The sequence below is a fragment of the Passer domesticus genome, chromosome 2, assembly GCF_036417665.1.
Source record: "Passer domesticus isolate bPasDom1 chromosome 2, bPasDom1.hap1, whole genome shotgun sequence".
NCBI lineage: Eukaryota > Metazoa > Chordata > Aves > Passeriformes > Passeridae > Passer > Passer domesticus.
In genome coordinates, this window is record NC_087475.1 from 32599407 (window position 1) to 32626584 (window position 27178).

The following is a 27178-nucleotide window of genomic DNA, read 5'->3' on the forward strand; positions in this document are numbered from 1 at the left end:
TAGAGAACATGTATAACAAAGGTATTTAGTGGCAATTCATGCAGCAATATATGCTACAAATATCTATATAAAACATACACATATACACACACACACATCTCTAAGTATGTGCATGAAATTGCTTGCTAAAACCAATATTAAACTAACATTTTGGTTTACAGAAATATATAATTGCAGGGGGATGGATGGTCATATAAGGGACCTAGATATAGGGAAAAGTAGTTTATAAATGGAAACATGTTTATATAATTTTGGTATATATTCTACATCTCCAACAACTGGGTTGATCAGGTCTTCCTTCTTTTGTGGAAAATATTGCAGACTAAAAATGGGAAGGGAAAGATGCTTAGAAAGAATTATGGTGTTTCTTGGCTTCCTGAACTAACACAGTTAATACTGCATCAGGCTGCTCAGAGGGATTATGGAATGTCCAGTGCTAGAGACATTCAAAACTGGAATAGTTAAAGACCTGAGACACCTCAGTCCAGTTTGAAGCTGTTTTGACCAGTGGTCTGGATCAGAAGGCCTCCAGAGCCATCTAAATTATTCTATAATACTATAGGCTCTTTTTGAAAGAGATCCCACCTGAAACAAGATTTTTAAGTTTTTTAAATCACTTTTTAGGTAACTATAAAGAGAATACAATCAATAGATTAAAAAACCCCAAAAAACAAACAAACAAAAAAACCCCAACCAAACAACCAACCAACCAACCAACCAAATAAACTTAGAATGATTTCTGGGCTTCTCTATGAGAAGTAACTGATATGTGAACCTGGGAGACTTCTCAGTTTGCCAGCTGAAGATAGGCAGACATAACCTCCCAACAAGCCTTAAGGCATTACAGGATTTCTATCATCCTAAAAATGTGCAAGAGATGAAGGTATTAATAGAACAGACCTTTCAAGTGTGAATGCACTGAAACAGAAGACATGTAGAAAACAGAAAACAACAGATGAAAAGGACAGAGTTTGGACTAATGGACTAAAATAAGTTACACTCAAATTCTCCTTTCATCTTTCCAGGAGAGTATCTAGCAATGCCACTACATGTGTGGGGTACCAAATACAGGTGTACACTTGGAGGCAAAAACCACTTATTGTGTCCTCTCAGATGACAGCTTTGTAAGGCATTTTTAGGAAGGCTTTTGCCTTCAAAACAACGTCCCCATGTAGATAGTTTTGCCAAACAGCAGGATTTTCCCCCACTACACTGTACCTGTAATTGCCAGGAATGGTTTGGCTCAAATTCCTTCTGCAATTCCTTTTGTTTTCATTGTGCAATTCAAGCAGATGGGGACAAGGTGTTTTCATCTGATATTTCAGCTGAATCTGTCACCTGTGACTACCTCCCTCAGAGATTAAGTTTATTGTGCTTACTACCAAGGCCATCTTTCTTTTCTTTTTGTAAAGGGCTGGGAACTGAAGTTTTGAGTAAGTACTGTGAGGCTATTCTGTAAAAGCCTGCACTAGCTACACGCTGAAATCTGTTTTATTTTTTTGGCTATTTGCGAGCCTGGACCATGAAGGAGGTGTTTAGTTTAGGTTGAATTAAGTCATCCAGCCTTCTCTCCTGACACATATTAAAAATATATCTGGTTGGGGCTTTTTTTGTTAGTGTGTCTTTTGTTGAGGTATACTTTTGGCATTTTGACTCAGATAAGAAGCATCACAGAGTAATAACACTGACTTCTCAGACTGTAATTACCACTCTCTACCCTTTGGGAGTGGGGCTGGTTTTCAGTTGAAATTTAAGATGTTCAGGAAAGAAATTGCAGCAATCAAGAAGTTTTTACCTCCATATTCTGTCCGCTTTTATAAAGCTGAGGTACAGCAATTAACACTTCAGCTGGCACATCCTTATCCAGCACACCAGTAATCAGTTGTGGAAGAGAAGAGAAGAATAAATTAAAGAAGATCAGATACCACTGATCAATCATTGATGAGCCAGAGAACCCACAGTAGAACTGGTACCAGAAGAGAAGGGCCACAAACATCTGAAACAGAACAAGCAATGCTGTAAATATAACAAGATAAGGAGGATCATCATCCCACTGTGTTCTGAAACCATTCTGATTCCAGCTCTGCAAGGACTTATCTATGAATGCTGAAGACATGAGCAATCCTTGTGAGGATACCTGCTCTATAACTCACTTCCTGATGCATGGACCACTTGGCTAAGCTGCAAACACCTGGCACACCTGCGACTCTTTGTGCTGCTGGAACCTTAGATCTTGGGCATCACACAAAGTTAACTTTCAGTTCAAGTGAAACACTGAGGTGCAATTTAACTAAGTGTAAAAAAGCTCTCCCAGCCACCACTGATCTCTAGGTAAATGAGTACTGATGTCACAGCACTCACACAACTACTGTAAGAACAAGAATTGCCACAATAATATCCTCTGCTGGCTGGAGATGTTTTGGGAGACTTTTGTGGCCTACAACAGATAAATGCAGAGCTTTTTTGCCAGACCAACATGAGACCAGCAGCAGTAAGGAAGGTGAAACTGTAAGGTCTAGAAAAGTTGTCTTAACTATTCAATCTTTGTGCTTTGACATTCAGCAAATTACAAGAGCTGTAAAGATTCCTCAATCTCCCTTCTTCTTCAGCTCAATGAAGAAACCAGCTGCATACAAAGATGCAGAGGAGTTCTTCATCTACTTGGGTTGGAATCACCCAAAAATAAACAAACTACACAACTGATTTTTTCTACAATCTTTTCAGCATGGAGAATCCAGAGGGCTTAATAAAGGTGCTGATTTCAGATGCTGCTGAAGGATTTGGGATCTAGAAAAAGACAGCCAGCTTCCTAGAGAAGAAAATAAATTCCCAGGCCTGGTTCTCTTAAAACTAAAATTTTTATTATTCTTTTTAAAGTGATTAAAACGAGAAAACTGTTGGAAACTGTTGAGGGTTTTCCTTCTTTTAACAATGAAGATGGGAAATGAAATGACCTCTCCTTTCACTTCCTCTTCTTTTTTTATTCTGTTCTCAAAAAGCTTTCAGTCAGATGGAGAATGTTAACTCTTCATGAATTTTAGATATGGAGAGGAAAATACAGATCTGCTCTATCTGTGTGCCCAAATGTGGTTGAAAATTAAACATAGGAGGAAAAAAGGCTATGGTGTGCTTAGTCAGTGAAAGCTGCTTTAAGGAGAGTAAACCTGTCTTGTAAAGGGGAATTGCCACAGAGTAAGAGGAAAATCCTGCAGCACACAAATTTACATACATGTATGTATGTATATAATATACAAACACACATATATACATAAAGTAGATAAATGCTCAGGCAAAGTTTACATACTACATTGAAGTAGCTTGTATATGGCAGCAAATACACCTCACTGTTAGTGAGCCCATTCTACAAATTAGCCTAGGAAAAGTTAAATGGTATTGTTTTTCTAAGCACAACCTCTAGAAATGTTTCTGTAAATGTATTTCAAGAAAAATATCTTCCTATGGCCCAAACAAGACCGAGTTACCAAAGCTTAACCTCTTCAGCACAGCTGTCTGGGACATGGCAGTTTCATTCCAAAACTGAACATATTTAAAAAATTATTTCTTCTCCACATGAAAACAAAAAAAAAAAATTCTTGAGTAATTTCTCAAAAAGAAATTACAATAAATATGTAAATTTATGTACTTTTTTCTCGCTCTTTTAAAACAAAATGCAGCTAATCCTGGACATAGTAAATTTTCTCTCTGGAGCCTTGCTAACCTGTCTTGGAAGCAATTTGGCTCTGGCAAGAATAGGTGGTTTGATGAAAATACAGTGAGCTGACAATCAGCTCTACTATGGGTCTTAATATTGCTCTAGAAGAAAGCTATTCAAATAAATGAGGCTTAAATCAGATTTTTTTTTCTCCTGAAATTTTATTTTGTATTAAACAAGTTTTTTATTTTATTTCAAATGTTCTCTCTTGCCTCTGTGTATTACCTCTCTGTAGAAGACAAAACAAATTTACATAAAGATCTTAAGTAAAAAAGGTTTGCCTTCCTCCCTTGCCAGATGAGACTGTTTTATGCATGTGGTCCCAGAGAAAATTTCTCAGTGAATGAAGTATATGTTAAAAAATTTTCAGTGCTGCCTTGCAGAGACAATGTATAAACAGGAAGAAGATGTGCATACTTGTACAGGTAAAAATTTGTTTACGTAAAATCACTTTTCATCAAGCTCTGATATTGCCAGTCATGCTATGTTTTACTTTATATTTTACTTGTATTTTTATCATCACCATGAAGCTAAACATCTTCTTGGATAAGTCATCTAAGTTTTGAAATGGCTTTTGCAGCAATGTGAAGTTTAAATTTTAAATTAGCTAGGTTCTAGTGGAGAATGGAAAATTTCACAGTATGAACAAACGGGGAAAAGAAATCACTTGAGCAAACAGAAAACATGCAGAAGATCTGCAGTGTAGCTATCTTGACTCTCTGTGGAGATTCATCCAGAATAGTCTCCTTGCAGAAGGTTCAGGTGCTCCTATCTTTCCATTTTTAACAATCTTTCCTTAAGGGCAGGCACTATGTCAGACATATTCATGTCTATATGCTGGATATCCAACCACAGTTTAGAGTCAGAAGCAACAAGTATTTCTCAGGAAGCTTTGATGGCTGCCAAAACACAGCCAACAAAAAGAGATCTCTTTTCTAGCCTTGAGGCAGTAGCTTCTGAAAATGTCTTATTAAAAATGGCATGAGAAATAATACCTGTAATCAAGGGCAGTTGTACCATGGAAAATGGAAGATTTTACCCAAGCCGAACAAAAGCATTGATGTATAAGCAGCATCTCTGGCTGCTGATTGCTGGAATGTTTTATGTGCATTACTTCTGGTTTTGTTTTGTTTTGTGTTTTTTTTTTTTAATTTTTAATATAAGATGGCTATGAATACACCTCTTGGAAGTTCAGATTTGATATTGTCATTGGCTATCTTGGAAACATCCAGCACTGGGGGTGGGAGTACAGATGCTCAGCACCATTCAGGATCAAGCCTTAAAACTGATGCATCTGAACACCACCACATGTTTCAGTGCTGTACTTCAACAGGTGGCTCTCCACTCAGTGCAGCATTACTTAAATCTGCTTGCTATTTCTGACTCAAGCAGCAGCTCAGATTACAAAATCCCTTCATTCTTCTGTGTCTGAAAGGGCACTTGCATGCAGTCCCTACTCTGACCCCAGAATGTATTTTAACATGCTGGTTGTAACAAAAAGACACTTCATTAATCCTTTAGCACCCTTAGGTATCCTGGTGATGTTCAAAATTTTGAGCAAATTATGGTTTTCTTCTGTTAAAAATTGAGGATTAGATTAAAATTGAAAAACAACTTTTACAAAACTGAAAGCCACTTTTCTTCTGATACTGAGGACTAAATCCAGTCTCCTGCACACTGCCCTCTGAAGCAAGCAGAGATATGAGAGCTCTATCTCTCCTCTTTTTCTTGCTTCTTCATATGCCTTACTCCCAAAGTGATTTGTAGCTGTTGCCAGTGAGCAAATATATGTGCCTGCCAGTGACTCCCACCCAGCTGGTGGTATTCTTGGTTTCCTTGTTAGGCTGTTTTCAATCAATCATCTTTGTACTCCAAGATCAATGCAAAGGGCCTTTGTTGAGGCCAAGGAGTAGAGCTGCTTCTGGCTCAATGCCCAGTACTGGATTGAGTCCTGTTTCCTACACCAGGGAAGAAACACAGACCCATTGTCTGTTTTTTACCACCGTGTGCTTCCTTTCTAATGAACTCTTCTGATTAGTTGGAAATAAGATAAATCAAGAAAAAAAACCAACCTTCCCAGTCTCTCTGAGACACAGAGAGGACTCAAATTATCTTAAGTCACTAGGAAATATGTACCGTGATTCATAAACAAAGATGAGATACAGTCAGGAAAAGAAAACACACTCAACTGCTACTTGGGACCAATGCTGGATGACTTTGGCATTGAAGACTCCTGCATCCAGCCAGCTAAATTCTGCAAAACTGCTCTGTAAAGAAACTTTTCTTCAGCAGTGCTTGTTATTGGTGTTACCTAATTTGCACATTCAGCAGCACACTGTAGCTGTTATGGAGTGATTCCCGTATTCCTGCAAATGGCAGCCAGCTGTCTTTCAGCTCTGCAAATTTCTTTACAGCTTATTTATAAACCATTTGAAGGCTGACCTAATGCTCACTTAGCACAAAATAAACCCTGGAAACATGTGGTGCCATAAAGCTGCCAAGTCAAACACTTACTGCATTTTTGTAGAAGAAATACAGCACCATGTTGGCGAGTCGGGAATAACACCAGTGGCCATGAACAAGCAAAAGCTTCTCCAAATGCCTGAACCTTGGGATTGCAAAGTCGCTTGCCATCACCGCCTTTAATGAAACAAAGGTTGGAATCATTATTGTACAGCACCACCTTCAACACTAACAATGAATCTAGTCATCTTCTTGACTCCTGCAGGCACTGGAAGTTTTATTCATGAAGAATGAAATTCATGACAGTGCTTATGAAGTGCAGCTATTGCTGCAGGGATTTGAAATACCCATGAGCAAACACACCAGCTCAGAAGGACACACAAGGCAACCTGGTCCTCACCCAGAGGAGATTGCAGCCTCCATTGCAGGTGGTGACAAGCTAAAACAAAAAATAAGAGGTGGGAGAATGGCTGACAATTGCAGTTGCACGAGCATGAAGGCCCAGAGTTCATGTGTGAAGACTGTGGTTGCTGTATCTTTCTCTGTAAAAAATACAGCGTACTTACAGGGCAAAATGAATTTCCTGAGAATAAGATAAGAACAGCACAATTAAGTGGTTGCATCATAATGATTTGACTTTAAAAGACAAAACAATAAAAATATTAGTTTTAATTCAATTTGCAGACCTGGTTTATACAGTTTACTTGGCTGTCCTGAGATATCAGTATTTTGAGGGATTTTTAAAATCACACATTTTCAGTAACTGTGTATAAGAAAAAATCACACTAGATGAGATTCCTCTGGGACTGTGCAGACTGTCAGATGACACTGACAAAATGAATCACGGTTTCTCTCTAATTTTGACTAAATTTCAGGGTACTGTAGATCTAGATGAGACCTACTTGTGTTATCATAGCTGTTTCATGATTTTCCTTATCCCTAGGATCACACTAAGATTTAATTTAGTATTATTTTACATTTCATTTTCTATTTTGGTATCACCATTCTTTTCACAATTCAGTTCAGCAAAAACAAGGGGAAAGGTGAAAACCTCCAAAGGAGCAGTATACTCTGCTGGGTATATTTTGGCTGTATTTTTAAATGAGAGACATATTTCCTTCTAAGTTTTCCTAATTCTCTTTCCTGGTAAAACATCAAAAGGTCTCAGTTTTCCCAAGTAGGTGCTTGTAGAAGCTATTAAAATAAACTCTAAAACAGTATGCAAGAGAAGGTGTAAGAATGCATTGCAATTTAAGCAGTAGAGATATATATATATAAGGACTGAGACACTTTTTAATATGTTGACACATCCTAGGATTTCTCAGGTACTGAGACACACTTGCTATAACCTCCCTGCACTGAAGTCTGATTTGTCTTGCAGACATACAGCTATCTTGTAGTTTGAGGAGAACACAGCTATGCTATGTCTGCTTCCTTGTCCTCCACCCCATCTCAGCCTATTCCAATGTCAAAACAAAACCGTTAGCTTCACTTGTGCTTCTAACATAGTTCTTCTCAGCAGACTGTGAGAAGTGTCACGATTCTTTGCTTTTTTTATTCCATTTGTATTATGGTGAGGAACACCGAGAGAAAGATATGGTATCCAATTACATTTGCATGTTTACTTAGGCTCAAAATACCCACTTGATTTTCACATTTATTTTTTTTTCTTCCACATGCTTGCACAGAATGTGGAAAGAAAATAAATCAGACAGTATTGCTGTCTTAGGCATCTAAATGCTCAATGCCTTCTGAGTACCTGCATGTGTGCAATTCTAACATTTGTTTATAGTAAAAAGGTCTGTGTGGCTCCTTAGGACTTGCAGTAAGGGAAGAGATCTATAAACATTTTGCACTCTGCTGAACTTTTATTTAGAAATAAAACCAGGTAGTTTAATGAGTTAATGAGAAAACAGCTTTCAGACCTGGATACACTGCAAAAGCCAGGGGGATTTGAGGACAGGTTATTATAAGTACTGAAAGTGGCATAAAGGGGAAAGGAGTAAAAAAAATGCTATGAACAGTTTATGCCTGCATTAGGAAAAAAAGTATCTGAATTAATACATACATTATGGAGCTTATTGATAAGTTCATAAGAGGTGGTAAGACCCAAGAAAAACGTTTGCAGCATATTTTTTTGAATTTATAGGTTTGGAGGGGAGCCCACAAAACCAGCTTTCTCTGAGCTCTCTGGAACTTGGACTGCCTGCAGAGTGATACTGCAGAAGTTATGCAGGATTTGAAGATGCGTACACATTGAAACGTGTATGATAAATAAGAAAAATATCCACTGACTTTTATCCAGTGTCCTGTCCTAGCTTCTGCTGATCTGGAGTCAGAAAATGCATAAAGTTGATACCCAAGTTCATAGCTCACTTAAATTTTTTTTTTTATAAGTTTGTGTGTTGACCCAAATAAATTACAGCATTCATGAAATTCCATGAAATAAAACTCTATAGCCAACTTGTGCACTGTGTGAGGGAGGCCTCTCTTCCCTTTTGAGCAAAACATCCAGCCAATGTTGCAAAAAATGCAATTTGGGTCAGAGAACCACCCACTGGTAACTAAGTTAAGGAGCATGCTCATCTGCTCAGGTCCTCAGGATGGAAACACTTCCCACTTTCCTGGTAGAGCTATTTGACATATACTCAGCTACTCTGTTTTCTCTTGCAATCAGCCTGCCCAAATACAAAGCAGGTTGTGGAAATAAGGTATACTCCTCATTCTCTGTGTCTTACTGCCATGTCTGGTCCTAAGACTGCAACTGATCTGCACTAGCAGCAGAGGAGGCTGAGATAATACATACATCCTATACACATACATCCTCTCTTCTGGGGATGAGAGAAGTGCCTCTTACACAGTGGTAAATGCAGTAATCACAGGTGGAACACATTCAGAAGACTACAAGGCAAGCACCCTCATCCTGCTATTCCCTGTGACTGGAAATGTGGCCAAACCAAGACTTGCTGTAAGGTGTGAGGAGCAGTGGTTCTGCAAAGGGCCACAATTTCTACTTTCTTTACCGTTTTCCTGTCTGAATAAACTGAGTGAGTGAGATGTGTGGGGGGCTGGGATAAGGGTCACCACCACACCATGCAAATAGCTACATCAGTTGTACTGGCTTATGCAGCCACTCCATAGAAGTATACCCAAGCAATACAGGAGAGAGGGGAATAAGATGACCCTTTATTTCCTAATTAATGCATAGCTGAGTTGTTTTTTTTCTCCTTTAAACAATTATTTAGCTAATTATTTATTTAATCATATTGCTTAGAGAGATCTGATAAGTTAAATTTTCTGAGAAGGCAGTGTTTCTAAACTCATGACAGATCTCAGAACAAGTGTGAGCTCAAACTCAAGCTGAGAGAGCCCTCATAAGATAAAACTGGCACTCCTCAGCACAACTTGGTGCTTTTCCTTTATTTGTACTGACTATCCAGAGGCAGTCTGAACAATCTGACCTATAGGAAGTGGCTGTTTCATGCCTTCATGGGAGTGCTTTCCACTGGATGAGCAACATTACCTGCATGCCTTCTTGACCAGAGATCCCCACACCAACATCTGCCACTTGGATCATGCTGACATCATTAGCACCATCACCTAAAGATGACAAAATGGAGTTTTTTTGTCACTAGCAGACCAACAACAGCTGGTAGCAAAAAACCAAAGGAAAAACACTTGTTACTGAGTGCTGGTTGAGTATAGTAAGAGAGACATTTACTAAGTGTTGGTTTGGTATAGTAAGGGAGATGTGGAGTCGGAGAGGATTCACCTTTAGAATATAAGGTTCAAAGCTTGCAAAGTTTCCAAGACATTCTGATCTTTTTAGACCTTTTTATCACAGGAAAGAAACAATAAAACAAATCCATCTCTTTTTAATAATACCTAAAATCCAGGTATCAGGCTTGAACGGCACCAGTAGTAAACAGTATAAAGATGAGAATGAGCATCCACAATACTTCTGCTTCCTGGTTAAGAGTCTGCCTCCAATCAGGTATGACAAGAATTAAATGTGCAAGAAGGCCTAAAGTCAATGTCACCAGTTTCCCTGCTGTTGGCACGTGGAAGAGTGATATCCACTCACCAGACAAAGGTGGTGTCTTTCTGAATGTGTAATACAGAATCACAGAATTTACAGAATCACAAGGTTGGAAGAGACCTACAAGATCAAGTCCAACCCATGTCCTAACACCTCAACTAAACCATGGCACTGAGTGCCATATCCAATCTTTTTTAAACACATCCAAGGATGGTGATCCCACTACCTCCCCAGGCAGACAATTCCAGAACTTTATCACTCTTTCCATAAAAAACTTTTTCCTAATATCCAACCTATATTTCCCTTGGTGCAGCTTAACACTGTGACCTCTCGTTCTGTCAGTTGCTGCCTGGAGAAAGAGACCAACCCCCACCTGACTACAAGGAAGTAGTCCTTCCTTTCAGGAGGTTGTAGAGAGTGATAAGGTCACCCCTGAGTCTCCTTTTCTCCAGGCTGCAACCCAAGTTAGCTCATGTTGGTTAAAAGGGAGGATGCATACAGCTAGACTTTAAGCCAGAGCAGGAGCTTAAGCTCAACTTGCAGGCTCAAGATGCTCAGAAAGAATGAACATTCAAGCTTCCCAGTCTCCACCAGCGTTTTTAAGCATTCTGGATAATTCAAGTTAATGAGCCAGATGTTTTTTACAACATATGCAAATTACTACATCCACAGTCAGTTAGCCAAAGATATAAATTTAGTGGGAGGGAGGCATATTTGAGCAAGATATAATATACTAAGCATGAAGATTGTGATAATCAGCACATACTTGGTGATGTTGATGTCACACAAGCCTGGCAATTATTATACATACTTAGGGTTTCTCATGGGCAAGTCCCACCCATATGTGTTCCAGCTATAATTAACCAATAGAGGTAGATGAATGCAACTGTATTTCTGACAGTATATGCTGAAATCATATCTTCTAATGAAACATGAACCTAAACTTGAGATAGGGAAAGATGAGCTGGTTGACTTGTGTAAAAATCATAGAAACATGGAAGATCCTGTCAAACTTAAGAGAGATGGACTGCCAAAGTCTCCCCTTTGCCAACTGAGTGATTAGGTGGGGAAAAGTGTAACTGTTGTTATGACACCAGTTGTAAATCCACTCTCTATAATGACAAGGCCTGTGGTGTATGGCTGACTTGTAATGATAAACACAGAACCTTGAGTTTAGGCATGACCAGATGAAACAGCAGTGAGCACAAATGTTTTGAAAACTGGTGTTTTGCAAAACACTGTTCTGCACAGCATAAGATAACCCAGTTCGTCACAGCTATGTTCAGACATGTCCAAACCTAACTTCTGTAGGAAGAAATCCCAAATACTATTGCAGAGTTCTATGCTGGTTTTGAGTAAATATGTTAGAATAAATATATTAGAAACATGTCTTCAGACAAAACTGGAAGGCTATTTTAGTTGTGAGGCAGCTGGGAGGGTCCTGTTGCACGTCAAAAAAAAAAAATCAAAATTTTCAAGACACATGAAGGCATACATCAAGGTATACATCAAGGCAGACTAGTATAAACGGAGGTATTTACCTATTGCCAAGGTCATTGCTTTGAGTTTGTCTCTGACTAGTTTCACTACCATGCTCTTTTGGAGTGGGGTAGAGCGACAGCACAGGACTGAACGGCATCGCTTGGCTAGTGCAAGAAATTTATCTTCTAGTGCAGGTTCCAGGGCATAAGCTAGAGTCCTTCCATCAATGACTAGGCCCAAGCTGGAAAGCACAGAGGAAGAGGGTGGATAGAGAGGGGTGAACCCAACAGTCATGTTTCCAGTAGCTCCGTCTATTGTGTTGTTTGAAAATTTAGACTCTACGCATTGCAGACACTGTTCCAGCAAGACAGCACATGTCTCCTGAAAAGAAATTCAAAATAAAAATGCTTGAGAGAAAAGAACATGCATTCAAAGGCTTCTGTTTGCTGTATGCTTATGCATAACTATATATGGAGAATGTATTATTTGCTGTGCTGTTTAAGTTTTAATTTCTAATAACCTTCTATTTGTTCTGAACACACTTAAACCTTGCAGAAGGTATGACAACAATAAAGAGTAGAAAGGCTTAAAATCTAACTCTTCTTTAACATGCACTTTTGTATGCTAAATTTCTTTTAGCTCCTTCTCAAGATAACAGTGCTGAGAAATTATATATAATTGGTACCAAGTTAAGTATGGTGATGAACACCATTATGGCGATGAACACCATGTATACGCCCACAACTCAGATCAAAGAGTTATGCATTGTTAAAGGCCAATTACAGGTTATTTAAGCTGAAATCTCTCTCCTAGCCATACTCAACTAGAAGATGTTATTGAGAATATATGAACATTTAAAAGAAATGCTATTGGTCTTACAGCAAAGTATGACTAAAATGAAAAACCATGGAAAATTAATTTACCAGTTCAGTTGATACACCCAAGAATAGAAAATGCTGTTATCTCCTTCTCCTTTTTGAAAGAAATTGGAGCTGAATACTGATGGCCTACCTCTCCTCTGCTGATCTGAAGTCCAATTTTATCACCCCATAAAAAGACTACAGCACTATCAGTCTGGTTCCTTGTATGTTAGACCATATCAGTAAACCCTTTGTGACTGCTTGCAACAAGTTGAGCACAGGAAAGATCAGTAATTCAGAAGGATTAGAAAAGGTCTGTTAGGAAGCAAGGCATTACTGTAGATGTGGTTTTCTGACTTTCACTCTTAGCATCAAAATTTAAATTTTCCTTCTATCTCCAGAGAAAAAGCCACCTGAGAAAACATGAATGACTGAGTTATCTAAATATTACATTTAAATGGCATAAAATAAAGCACAATTTCTCAACAGGTTATCAATTGCTTTCTTTCTCAACATGTACTTAATAACAGGTTGCTTTTAGACTCATTAGTGACAATACAGAGAAATAGGGATGTTTTGGGAATGCATACTGAAGAAAGTGATTTATGCTGATAAGGTATATTTTCATTCATGGTGGAGTTCACTACACACAGTTACATGTTTTCAGTAAGGTAATGATGAGGCATGGTTTAGAAGCATGATTCACTGAAAAGTATTCAAAGGCATGTCCTACCTGAAAATTATAGCTGAAGCAGCAAAAGAAGCAAAAAAAAAAAAAAAAAAGACAAAAAAAGGAAAAGGAAAAAAGCCATCAAACTTTTAATTGTACAAGTTGAAAATAAATCAAAACTAGTTAATTAGTCAACTTGTATACTGGATCTGCTTACCGGTGATTCAGCATTCAAAGTGATGATTTCTTCATCGTGGTCTAGTAGCTTGCAGGCATATGCAATATTAACAGCTGTTTCTTGCTTGTCTCCAGTAAGAACCCAAATCTGCAACCCAGCTTTGCGCAAGCTTGCAATGGTTTCTGGAACACCATCCTGCAAACGGTCCTCTATGCCAGTTGCACCTAAGAACATAAAAAACCCAAAACATTCCATATTAAATGAACATCAAGGTTTCCCTTAAATTTTAAGCTTAGATTACAAAGAAAAAGAAACCAATAAACCCAAACCCAAACAAACAGACCAGCAGACACTTTTACTGGGAGACAGCTAAACTACCAATGGTTGCAAGATTTGGGCAGCTTTTTGGGGGTATTGAGGAGGAAGAAAGGAAAGTAGCTGTGGTAAACAGAAAATCCAGAATTAAAAATGTCAAAAGCCACCAGATGCCACTCCTAGTCCCAGAGGTTCACAAGGCTTATTGTCTCTATGCTCTGTATCTACGTAATTTCTTCTGAATGTTGCTAGAGAAGCTATTGCTTCTTGCAGATCAGTTCAATTACTAAAGGTCTTAACTGACTTTTCTCAGCAGGAAGAGAGTGGGTCACTAGAAATTAATCTTTTATAAGGGGACTAACCGAAGGACTGCAGCTTGGCAACAGCAGATTAGACAGATAAACCTTTTAGTGCCTTGTTGCTGCTCTTTGCTCTTGCAGAAAGATGCTGGTGACCAAATGAGATATAGCAGAGAATAAATCATAAATCTGTTGACCATGATGTGAGAGTAAAATGTATATTTTCATGCTTTCAATGCATCTTTCTACCTGTTATAAAAGACTGGGTATCTGTTTTAAGCTTACAGAAATCAATTGACTGAGGCAAGGTATTCATATATAAGAAAAGTGGTAAAAAGCCACTCAGGACCAAGCTTGGTGTCACCACTGGTACATCAGTGCTCCACTGAGTGTCAGACAGACTTCAACGTGAGGAAATGCAAGCCCTGCCACTAGCAAATAAGGAAGTGACAGACATGCGAGTTACTTGGAACAACAGGAAAAACAAAACAAACTTTTCTCAGCTAATTATTTCTTCTATGGTTGTTCCTTGAAAAAAAAGCATTAACAACAGAAGTCCCCTTAAGTCTGAGCACCAGTCATTTACATGAAAACATATTCTTAGGGCAATGTTGGGAAAGCTATTGCTATCCAAATAAAGAAAAATGTATTCCAGGCTGAGTTTTTATTCCCAGAGCCTATTGATGACTGATCATTGCAAGCTACAAACTACAGTATGAGGTTCTTAGGGATTGACTGAACTGATAGTTTACTACTGTCTGGAGCTCACTTTCTTTTTTTTTTTTTTTTTTTTTTTCAGCTCAGACTGCAGCCAAAGCCAACAGGTACACCCATGGTGGGATCTTGATTTCTCTGGTCTGAATTAGGCAACTCATGCCCCTCTTTAAGTGAGGGAAGAGAACCAGACACTTGGAGGGCATGACTCATCTAATCCTAAAGCAGATATCTATGTCAGACCAAATGACCTACACTTTTTTTGTCTCCCCATTGGTTTTATGTTGAGCCTTAGAGACCTGTAGTAGAATCATTAAAAGTTGGGTGAAATCTGTCTTCCAGATCCATGCTGGCAATTAGCGAAGGTCTTTCAACATTTAAACTCAAAGGAGTATGATTTGGCTCTTGCAATACTTTTTACACACACTGATTTTAATTGCAACCCCTTGCCGCAGAATACACAGGCCCTGAGTGCATGTGCTGAACCTGATGTATATGGAAGCTGATGCCTCTCACAGATGCAGTTTGTGAGCTTTGCTTTGTGTGTGTCTCTGGTGTCCCTGGAGTCAGGGAAGTCCCTGACATGTTGAAGCAGCACTGAACTAATGAAATTCTGTAGACGGCTTGGGCCAAGTCCTCGTTTCTTTAGAGCAGCAGCTCCCATTTAGGAGATTGTGTCAAATTCATCCCTGGTATTACTCCACTTATTTCATTAGTGATAAAATGTTGGCAGGAGCAAGGAAAACAGAGTATGTCTTTTATGTTAATTATATCCTATTCCATTGTGGTGCTGCACATGACAGCCATGATAAAGTCCCACGAAAGCCAATTTCTATACTGTCAGAAACAATCTAAGGGAAAGAACGGATTTCATAGCCAAGCTTTCAGAATTTTTATCACGTTTTAATTTCATGTCCAGCTCTCATTTCATTACCTAGCAGATGCAGATTCTTCTCTATCCGCAGTGCTGACTGGAACAGAAGTTCTTCACGATTTTCAATAGAGGATTCTGCTTCTAAATGAGTTTTTAACCAACAGCCATACTCTTCCTTGCTGAGAACCTATCACAAAGAGTATGTGAGGACACAGTCAATATGATGCAAAGGCATTCATACTTTACTGAATAAAATTAAACAGAAGTTTAGAATCAAGAACAATAAAATAATAAATACCTTCAGTAATCTCTGTAAAGACTCTCCTTAAAAGCAAAGTAAAAGCCTGCATTTACTTACTCTTTTTGCAATACAGAGAGTCCGCAGCCCATCCACAGCATAAAGATTAAGGTAATTCTGGGTTTTGCTTCGGATTTTTTTTTGATGTTTGCCCCGAGGGTCATCTAGATAAGAATAAAGCCATAAATTACTTGTTGAAAAATAACAGCAGCTGAATTGCCTCAGAGAATAAAAACTTGTATACAGTGCTTACTGTACCAGCACTTTATAACTGATACTTTTAATGAGGTGTTGATATTTCCTGGGAAACTCAAGTAAAACACTCGCTTTTTTTAAAAAAAGAGTCTTTTTGTTCTCTTCTCTGTTTGCTTCTTCAAAAAAGTCACTGTGAATGTATGTGAGAAAGGCCTTTTGTTTACCCAAGTATTTATTTCACCTGAGTATTTTAAGAAATCATGATAATCTTCACAGCAAACAATACTGTCAGAAATAGAAATATGATTTCAAATACACTACTAGCAAATGTTTTTTCCACTTCTCCACATCTCATCATGTGCAGAAAACAACACTTAAAAATAGCACTCAGTCTTCCACCTAGGCTAATATCTTGAAAGAAGTGGAAACAGTGCTCTGTTTCATATTCTAAGTGCATGAAGGACCTTTTGTTTGTTACTGCTGTACTGATACTTCCTATCAGTCTGAATCAACGCAAGAAATTCTGGGTGTGACTGTGATTTCATTTAGAGCAGAATTTGCACTTGCAGACCTCACAGCTAGCTTCTACCTTGGATGCATCAGCAAAACTTCCACTTAGCTTTACTCTTCACTTAAAGCCATGTGTAACTACTCAAAATGAGGACAGAGCATCTGTTTCTTTTCTCTCGTTAGCAAGGACTGGTGCAGTGTGCTCACTCTGTGATCAACATAGAGTACTAAACGTGATGGCAGTACATTTTGTTCCATCTTATTACATGAAATGGTGTCTCCAAAAATTAAAAAAAAAGCAATAATGCATCTTTTCTATAACCTAGGATTGAGACAAGTTCATGAAAAAGGTACTGTAGTAGTAATCTTTAATAATATGAATTTCAAGGTTAGCACTTAAGTAAACATACAAGGGGGTAAATTTTTAGATTGGAGCCATTGAGTGAGAATGACTGGTGCCTTCTGGCAGGTTTTCCTACTCCCTGATGTGATAATTTTTTTTTTTTTTACTAAAGTCTGAATTTTTTTAGGGGATGTAGAATAATTTCAGGATATAATTCTGTAACTGGAGCTGTTCCTAAGAGCAATATTTGAGTTACTGGTACTTGCACAGTAATCAGTCACTGAGTCAGGTGACCACTCCTCACCCAAAGTCTGGGCACCTTGAGAGACCTACTACATACAGCACTGAATGTGCTCACCTCTCATACTGAGAGCCTATGGGCACTATGCCATTATATTAAACACTTAATACAGGTATATAAACTAAATGGCATAAGTATCTTACTGTTTATACTTTTCAGTGTCCATTTACCCAGTGTGCACTCATAGTGACTTTGATCTTGCTACATGTTGACTGCATACGTATATCTGTCTGTCTATAAAGTTACATAGCATTCAGAACTTATATTATATATATTTATACAGCAGCAGAGTGCATAATTGGGCATTCTGGCTCCAGCACAGACACATACATGTATTGATTTTGTAGAAATAAGGGAACTGTGAGTTCAGAATCCAAATATTTGGGTTTTGTTCCATTTATCTCAACCATGTATCAGAACATTTAACTCACTGTATGGCTACTTTCTCACCTTTAAAGAGTTTTCTGTCCTCTCTAGGTCTGCAAAGCTCGGAGTATACGTACATAGTTGTTCCTAAGGGATTTTGTGAAGATTGTGGTATTTCCTGCATATGTTTATCTCAGGTCAATCTGATTAAGGTCATGTGGTGCATACTGACTGGTAGGAATATTCTCTTGGGCCTGCCCATCTACCTATTAATACTACCTATGCTGTCACCATTGATTGTCTCAAAGGGACAATACAGATATATAATTCCAGAAGGACATCCCTACAAGTATTATTTGCAATTGGAAAGCCCTTTCTTACACTCTGTATAGAAATATGCATATAAGAAACCAGCAGCCTAACACAATTTCATTTTGCTACTTTTTCTATTAGTGCATGATAACCTTTTTGGCACATGTGACTTTGCTGTATAATGTAAGATTTTTTTTTTTTTCTGGGAGAAGTACTGAAGCAAACCTTCTTTGAGGCTTCTTGTATTAGTGAGCTTTTTTTAAACTTTAGAACAATAAAGCAGGCAAGCATTCTTCCCAATTTATGGTGATACATTAACATTCTAGAGAAAAATGCCATATTTTTTACATATCCCACATGAAATCTTCTTATGGGAGTGGCTATTTCAGTGGCTCACTGACTTCAAAAAATGCAAACTTCAATAGGTGCTTAAATACATCAAAAGCTGTTTCTATCCCTTTAAGGTTAAATGGTGGTAATCACTTTAGATCTGTCTAAATACCACAGGTGCTAATGCAATGATCATAATGTTAAATGCTCATACCTCCTTCAATGAACAAAGACAGCAACTCTGTACAGTAGAGATATGTATACTATTTTCCGTGCAAGTTCTCATTTCTAGCATACCAATGACAGCTAAAGCCCCTTACAGCTGTTCATATGCCTTATCAGTCCTACACTACATTTATCTTGTGCTCAGAAGTTAGAAGGAGGGAAGGAATTTTTTGCTGACAAAACCCAGTTGTGGAGATTTTTTTTAGCTGGGATGCAGTGTCTGCTCTGAGCAGTGTGACCACATGCCCCATGTCAGTGAAAAACAGCAAGGAAGTCATTTCCAGAAGAATGATAGAGAGCTAGTGGCCTTCTGCTTCTTCATTTCCTTCCATAATCTTGAGCTGCAGCAAGTCACTGCAGTCATTGTTTTCTCAATGATTTATGTTCACAGCTCCTGTGTGAGCTGGGTATTGACTCACACAGTAACTTTCTTATTTATGAACATGGTGACTGTTGAGATAAAGTAAGAACAATACACTCTTGGGAATAATTTCAAGGCTTTTGGAAATAACCTGTTTGCTATCAGAATACACTAGGTTCCACAGTCTTAACCACAGTCAGATATACAGGCAGAGCAAATGGAGTAAATTCATAATCTTTTTTAATTTTGAGGCTCATGACAATTTATACTTTTCTATAAGGCACAAGGAAGCTAAAACATAATACTTCTGCTTCTGATTTCAGGCTGCTTCTCTCATCATATTATAAAATACTTATCCTTCCAAACAGGAATCTTTATTTCATGTGGCATTTGAGCTGGGAGATTACAGACATGGTGCTGCCTTGGTCCTTCAGTCTAAGGGCAGAAGTCTCAAGACACGTGCTTGACTAGTGTACAGTTCACATGTCCCTGAAGCACTAAGAGAGCAAAGACCATGTTGGGGGATTAGCTGTCATGTCCATTCACTTTTTAGTTATTTCCTTAAAATGATAAATGACTGAATTCTTGTAGCATTACATCTCCTCTCACACACGTGTTCCACCCTCACCAGTGAACTGGATAAAACCAACGACAGATCCCACAATGCAGATAATAGCCACAGCATAAATCTTTTGAGGTTCCCTCTACATCCATTGACACTAGGACACTGCAGGCAGAGACAGCAAATTCAGTTCTAGGCGTGAAAGATACTCAAGAGAAATGGCAAATGCTTTTCAGACAGATCTGCTGAAATATACAGAATTACTAAAGCCAGCAGGGGCTCAAGAGAACTAGAAAAAACAAGGGGAACTACTTATGGTGTTCTAGTGGCTGCACTTTACATTGCTTGCGAAAACAAAGCACACCAGAACTCGTAGTTCAATTTGGGCTAAAGAAACCCCAAACAAACAAAAAACCCAAATCAAAACAAAAAACTTCCTGCAAAATTTCAGAACCACTTTCAATTTGCTTGCCTGTAATGATGGTGGAATCTGTATTTGCCCAGCTACAGACACTGCTCATTCCCACAGTGACCTTCAGGAACTCTGCTTCTTCTTTGACATATATCACAGAATCACTAGGTTGGAAGAGACCTTCAAGATCATCGAGTCCAACCTGTTCCCTGACACCTCAACTAAACCATGGTGCCACATATAGTCTTTTTTTAAACACATCCAGGGATGGTGACTCCACCACCTCCCCAGGCAGACCATTCCAGTACTTTATCACTCTTTCCATGAAAATCTTTTTCCTAATATCTAACCTATATTTTCCTTCACCTTTGATGATGTTGTCATTTTTAAATTTTCTAACTGGCCTTACGTTTTTATCTAGGTGGGTCCTAGGTAAAATTTTCCCTGAAATTTCCTGAAAATTCTTTAATCCATTGAGTCTACTGTGAAGGGACATTGCAGCTTTGAACACAGTCTGTTATATGTGGCAAAAAATTTAAGACCAGGCATAAAATATCTTTTCTTTTCTAAATGCTCATTTCTCATTCTGAGAAACTCATTTCCAATAATTATTTTCTTGGTATTAGAAATTTGCAGTGCTAAAATTTCTCTATTAGTAGTTTGGAAGGAAAGAAGTTTCCATAGATACTCTACGTGCCTTCTTGATATCAGATCTTTGGAAGAAAATTATTCATGAATACTTTGTTGTTAGTTAAGGACAAGTTGTTCTTAATTTTTTTGGCTCAGCTTTGATTTATATGGCTGAAACCAGAAAACTAATGCCAACATTTTTTCTGTGTTTCGTTAAACTAAAATTACACAGTATAAGCCTTTCACAATTGTTTACTCCAACTAATGTCAAAATAACCACAAAGTCAATGCTTAAGTGAAACACAGGAAGTACCTCTAGCACTTTGGGGCTCTGTCCATTCATATTGGGGTAATCTTTAAACACTGCATGAAATTCAGTGTTGAAAATACAGTAAATTAGATGAAAACTGATTAATGCAAACTGAAACCCATGAGTTTCCTCTAACTTCTGAAAACTTACAGGATTCTTCTTGAAACCAACTGATTACAATTAGCTACTTAAAGCTGTCCCTGCTTCCTAGGACATTTGGGTGCTGGAGATTTCTCCATGCTTTAGGGAAATTCCATGTTCACAGCTACATGTATATTGCTTGCCAGTCAATCGTGTATTTGAAGCCAAGATTTCTTGTCTGAACAGCATCTCTCTGTCTTTTGCCACAACCTTTCTGTTTTGATGGCTGATTGATTCACACTGCCCTTTAGCATCATAGTTAAACATGAAAAAATGTGCTGCTTAATGCAACATATTTCAGCAAAAGGATGTAAGGACTTACAAATGAAACAGAGGGAAGCAGCAATAAAAACTACTTCAGTTTCACATGAAACACTCAATTGTCCAAGCACTGCCAGGCAGGTTTTTCTAAAGAAATGTAAATTGCTTTGGCTGAGTTGTAAGAAATTCCTTTAAAATAAAGCTTGCAAGTAGATCTTCTATGGAAATTATCTTCACTCATTCTTGTGAGGTAAAGAACCAGTAACTTGTAACAGAAAATTTGCAATAATTACAAAGTATTGTACAAGAAGGGTAATGGTTGCCATTTTACAAAATTAAAAGCATGCAAGTCTACTTGCTAAACAAGGCAGTAAGATGTGACGAGATCTTCAGCAACTAACTGCCTCCCAACGCCCCCAAAGGTAAGTAAGAGGTGTACCTGAAGAGCAGGGGAGAAGAAGATCCATAACAACTGAATCTGCTCCTTTAGTGTAAACATTTATTTCATCTGTGAGAGGATGCCTGACCACTACCGACATCCTCTTCCTGACGGAATCAAAGCCCAGCGTATGTAGTACTTCAAAGCTTAAGGTTCCCAGGTGAGGTAGCTCCACTGATACCTGGTCAGACAGCCTTCCAACCAGAGAACAGTTATATGCCCTTGCTGCATAGACGAGAGCAGCTTCATCTGGACTCTCTGCTTCATAACGGAGTTCTCCTTCCTCAGGTGCACCCCCCACAGCCGTCCTGCCTTGCTGGGAGCTGTAGCCATTGTTATTCATCTGTGCAGAGTATGCCAGCTTCTCTTCCAGTTTCAATAAAGTGCTATCCGTAGATGTAGATGAAAGCGTGCTTAGACCAAATCTGTGCATTGATTTGCTTGTAGCTAGACTAGAGGAACTGCTGCTGTTAGATCCAGAGGTCAAGCGACTTGGAGTGAATCTTCGTATGAAGTCTTCAATGGTTTTTACTGGAGATTTTAGTTCAAATCGGTCTCTAACCTTGAGATGAAGAAAACCCACCAATGAACAAATGCCAAAGAAAAGCTGTGCAAGAATTCTGACACTGATAGTCAGTCTAAGAATCTGCAACTAAAGAGTAAAATTTCTTTGAGGGCAAAAAGTAATGGTATTAGTATTTTGAGAAGGGAAAGTAAATGGACAACACTGACTCAACAACAACAACAAAATAACTCACTAGAATTTCAGGATTATATCTGTGTATGAAAGCACATGTATTTGTATTAAAACAGTTTTTTCTTCTTTCACTTCCTCAGATATGACTAATGGATAGTCTATCAATGTTGCACCATCACCAACTGCAGAGCATACTAGAAGCTACCATTAGTATGAGCTTGTCATCATTTGTGCACATTCAGTGAAGGTAGTGAAAAAAAGTTAATGCAGTATTTTTTTGTTGAGAAGGGTGGTATCTCGAAGAAGTAAAGTTTAATGAGAATATGCCAATGTTGAAAATATTCTCAAATGACATGTTGCAATAAGTAATTTCCCCCATCACTTTCAGCAAGGAAGCATTTTGCTTCAGACTTACCATTCATCTCAGTTCACACAAATCTGTTCTAAAGATACAGTAGCATTACCAGTAATAGCATATTCATAGTAATATATATTATATTATTGTGTAACAGTGTAGCATTCCTTAAACAGCAGAACTGAGCATTCTCCAAATGTTTCCTTGGCACAAAACCACATCATTTTGCAGACTAGTTCACTTTTTATTCCAATCTGGAACAGAAGCAAAGCGCAGAATTTTCTCCAGAATGGAAATTCCAGCTGCTGGCGAGCTTTAATATTACATTCCATTATAGTTTGGTTTTACAGATCATCTTGGGAATGTGTTCTCAAAATTCTCATTCATCAATGACACTAGTTAAAGGCCAATTTAAGCCCTAACGATCATTATTTCTCATAATGAGCTTAAGATGCATCTTTTACATAATTTGAAAGTTTTAAGTAATGTTTTTCAAGTGTATTTCTGTTTTTAAATTTTTAAAAAATGTCTCACCCTTAATTTAATCTATATATGAAATATTTATTCACTGACAGCTTATATCCCTTTCTGGTAAGTTTTGCACATTTACAAATTAGTTTCCACACATGCTTACATATTTATGCTTATTAAATGAATAAATTACAGTACAAGAAATCCGGAGAGTTTCAGAAGTATCTTGAAATTGTCAATGAAAGAATATCTTGTCATGGAGGCAAGTGAAATAGGTGACATACTCCACTCAGCTAATGCATTATTAAACTCACTCACTCACATAGTGGTTCTACGAATCATCACAACTCTAGCTGCTTCTCACTAGAATAGGGCGTTTTCATTTCCCTAGCTTACCAGATAATTTAGTATCAAGGCAAAAGAAGCCTGAACTCTCTTCTCCTTTTTCTTTACCTTACCTTCTGTCGGGGCTGATTAGGTGCAGTAACCACGACTGTGTTACATATAGTCAAAGCTATGAAGAAGTCAAAAACATCGCACAGCTCTGGACTCAGATGAGATAATGGCTGCTCTTGGCTCCTCATGACCTCCAGGTGCTTTGCACATTCATTCACCTTTTCTAACAACCTGGGGTCAGGTGTGATGTCCTTCTCCTAGTAACAAACAGCAGTGATTAATATCTGTATTTCCACATTTCCAAAGCAGCAACATACAATTAAAGCATCCAAAGCAGTGTCAATATCAAGAATTTTGGGGTGGCCTTACACCACAGAGTAGAGGTGGAGAGAACTGTAACACACCCATTCTAGAAAATAAACAGTTAACAATGAGCCTACTGTTAGAAATTATGTGAAATATTTATAGCAGCAATATTTATCTTCTTTGGAGGTAGTGGAAAGGAGGAGAGTTACATCCTAATTTTCCTCCCTCTTTCCTGTTTAATTCAAGACATTTATTATCTAATACTAAGGTATGGTACACTGCAGAGACCAGAAGTATGGAGAAAATAGACAGCAATGACATTTAAAGTTTGGCTTTACATCAGCACAAGAAAAGGAAACCATCTTTAATTGTTTCTTAGAGAACAACCATCCATACATTTGAAGTTAATTAATGAAGGTTTTTTACACTGAAACATTGAGCCCTTTTAACTCTATTTCATCAGTATTTCCCACTTATTTAATATAATTATTGTGAGAGCAAACTCCAGTATTTTGTAACACAGAGGGAGGTAAGGATACAAAAGATTAAAAGATAACTGATCTAAGCTTCTTTTCTCAGTTGAATTTTATCTCTTGATGCTCAGCAGCTGATGAATACAAGCAACCAAAGAACTCCATGTATAAAAACTGCAGCTTGCAATTTTATCAAAAGAGCTTACTGTTCTTGATGAAATAAAGAAATTCTACCAGTGCAAACAGCATCTTTTTTTGTCTACATTTGTAATTTGCTTTAAGGGTGAATTTGTGTCAACAGTGCAACAATGCAAAACCCCTGAATAGACACAACTTGTCTCCTCTGTCCTCTTATTGCCATTTAGCTGATGGAAAACTTATACAGAGTTGCAACAGTATAAAATAAGCCAAATGAAGTTGTAAGGACATAAAGTCACCAACATTTTGAAATGTAAAAATGTTTAGTTTTTAATATACAACACATGCAGTCAATTGATAACCAGTGAAACATACTAAAAACTACGCTATGGTGTATGTCAACAGTGTCTAAGAATTGTAATACATGGTGTCCACCCCTGCACTTGATAGTTTTAAAATCCTCTGACAAAAGAGAAAAGAGTTTGCATGTGCAGAAAAATTCAAATCCTTGATCTCAATGCTATTCTCAGCTTCTGTAGAGAAAAGGAAGACATACGTTTTCTTTCCAAACTCAAACTATAACTCAAACCAACGTTTCAGATTGCCATTACCTTCAGCTTGTTCACACAGACAAGGCATTTAGATAAGTTCTATAGCAACACTTCATTGTTTTTGTACAAACAGCTGTGACTACAGAAGTAAAATCACCAAGATGAAATCTATAAAGAGTCACAGAATGTGCTGCAGATTTCTTTACCTTCTCCTTTCCAGGTCATGCTTCTACTACAAGATACAGCACACTGTGCATTTAGTTCTCATGACTTACCATTGGGCTACTGAATGCAGTGTGTTTTGAGAGTATGCTTGCTCTTTTTGCTTCAGCTCTGCTACCTGTGCGCCGGTGGGTTTTGGTGCTCTGGCTCCTGTGTATCACTTTGAGGCTCTGATGGCTGCAGATACTGTCACGTTGGGACAGAGTTCCTCCTTTTGGGGCTGCCTCTTCTTCTTCTGAATCAGGTTCTTGGTACATTGCTAAACGTTTGGCTATCGAGTAAAAACAAAGAGGGACAAATGTTGCATATGTTAAAAGCAGCTTAGAAAGAAAGAGGGAGAGGGACATGGTTTTCAGGTGATCTGATTTTAATGTTATGCTGCACTTTCTCAGTAACAATGAATAATTCCATTACCAGGAGACAGAATGTAGTTTTAATTGAATGGTAGCATCTAATGGAGGATGCAGATAACATAATTAGAAATGTAACACAATGCAAAGGCTGCCTCCCTTATCATCACATTCTCTCTGAAAGGCATTTAGACTCTGCAGTAACTCAATGCATCCCTGAAGACTATTCTCCAGCTCTGCCTGATGAAATCAACCAAAGAATTTGGTCTTCACTTGAAATCTGAGTAGGAAATAAACAATCCAGAAATTTTTTCTGTCATTTCCAACACAAATTTAAAATAAAGTATTTTAAATACTTTACTTAGTATTACTACTACTAAGTACCAGTTACTGACACCTGAAATGTACCCAGAACAGCATGCCTACAGAGCACTACTGCCTTTGTCTTACACACAGAGATTACAGACAGCATTAAAGCCTTGGTTAAGGTCAGGGCCATTTGCTGCAGAGTGGAGACATGAACCCAGATTTTTGACTGTTAGCCTGGAGATTTTGACTGTGGAGCCTGGAGCCTGTCCCTTCTTCTCTGCATGAGAGACAGGACAATGCAGCATGCAGTATGAAAAGAGGGGACCCTCACCTACTGCAACACTTGTTCTTATCACTGTCTGCTGCAGTGACCAATTCCTGGTTTACACAGAATGAAAGAGTTTTTCCAAATGATATATCTTAGATTAATATTTCCTCAGTGAAGAATCCAACCAAGCCAATTAATGCTAGAAAACAATCCTGACAGCTGGATATACAGAAATCAAACAGGAAACAGAAAGAAGAGGTGTGAAACAGCTGTGGAATCCTGCCCCTCTAATGACAGGCTGTTTAGCTCTAACTCATGTACAACATATTTCTTCATTCCTAAAGACCACGGGCATTTAGTAATTTGGGTGATTCATTAGGCAGGCAAATGCCACTCTAACAGGTATCTATTTATTCCTTCATCATGTATTCATTGAAAAGTTTTTCATTATGCTTTCAAAGTAATCTACACCATACAGTACAAGTTACATACTTGTGGCTCAGTTTGCTTCAGTTCTCCAGTGTAACAAATTAGATTTTCCTAACAGCAAATGATAAATCACTATCATGTACTTTAATTATTCAGGCCTTTAACAAAGAAAGAAATTATTTCAAAATACTTCCTGGGAATAATCTTGCATTATAGGATGAGTTTGGCACATGATTGCTTTTAATGTAGCTAGCTTTACAAACAAAGAAAAACTCACCGTCACTATCCACTGCAATTTCCAAACATGTTTTAGCTGTCAAAAAGCAGCTGGAGGAGTTGCAAGCAGACCACACACAGTACATTGTGGTAGCTCTATTACTACAGTATCATACATCAGAGGTTTTTTTAACTACATTTGAAACATGTATGGGCTTTGTCTGAAGAATGGGAGTTTCTCAGTCCTGGTTGTGACTGCTCACCTGGTCACTGCTCTAACTCTGTGCCCAAGTATGCAATTCCCCCACTGCACTCTGGCTCCTCCTGGCAAAAAATTCAGACCATGGATGCAGAAAGGACCATAGCACATTTGGAGACACAAAGCAGTTCACTTC

At 38.1% G+C, this 27178-nt stretch overlaps 1 protein-coding gene across 1 annotated transcript in view; it reads right to left on the minus strand.

Moving 5' to 3' along the window:
• The window catches only part of ATP10A (ATPase phospholipid transporting 10A (putative)), a 110061-nt gene that overhangs the window by 3210 nt on the left and 79673 nt on the right, over positions 1–27178 (minus strand). Inside the window, exons 8-17 of the mRNA XM_064408150.1 lie at positions 25265–25482; positions 23584–23778; positions 21603–22164; positions 15965–16068; positions 15667–15793; positions 13444–13628; positions 11756–12077; positions 9699–9775; positions 6227–6352; positions 1796–1996 (exon numbers count right to left, since the gene is read on the minus strand). Of these exons, the coding sequence (XP_064264220.1) occupies positions 1796–1996; positions 6227–6352; positions 9699–9775; positions 11756–12077; positions 13444–13628; positions 15667–15793; positions 15965–16068; positions 21603–22164; positions 23584–23778; positions 25265–25482 (2117 nt within the window). The remainder of the gene's footprint in view (positions 1–1795; positions 1997–6226; positions 6353–9698; positions 9776–11755; positions 12078–13443; positions 13629–15666; positions 15794–15964; positions 16069–21602; positions 22165–23583; positions 23779–25264; positions 25483–27178) is intronic.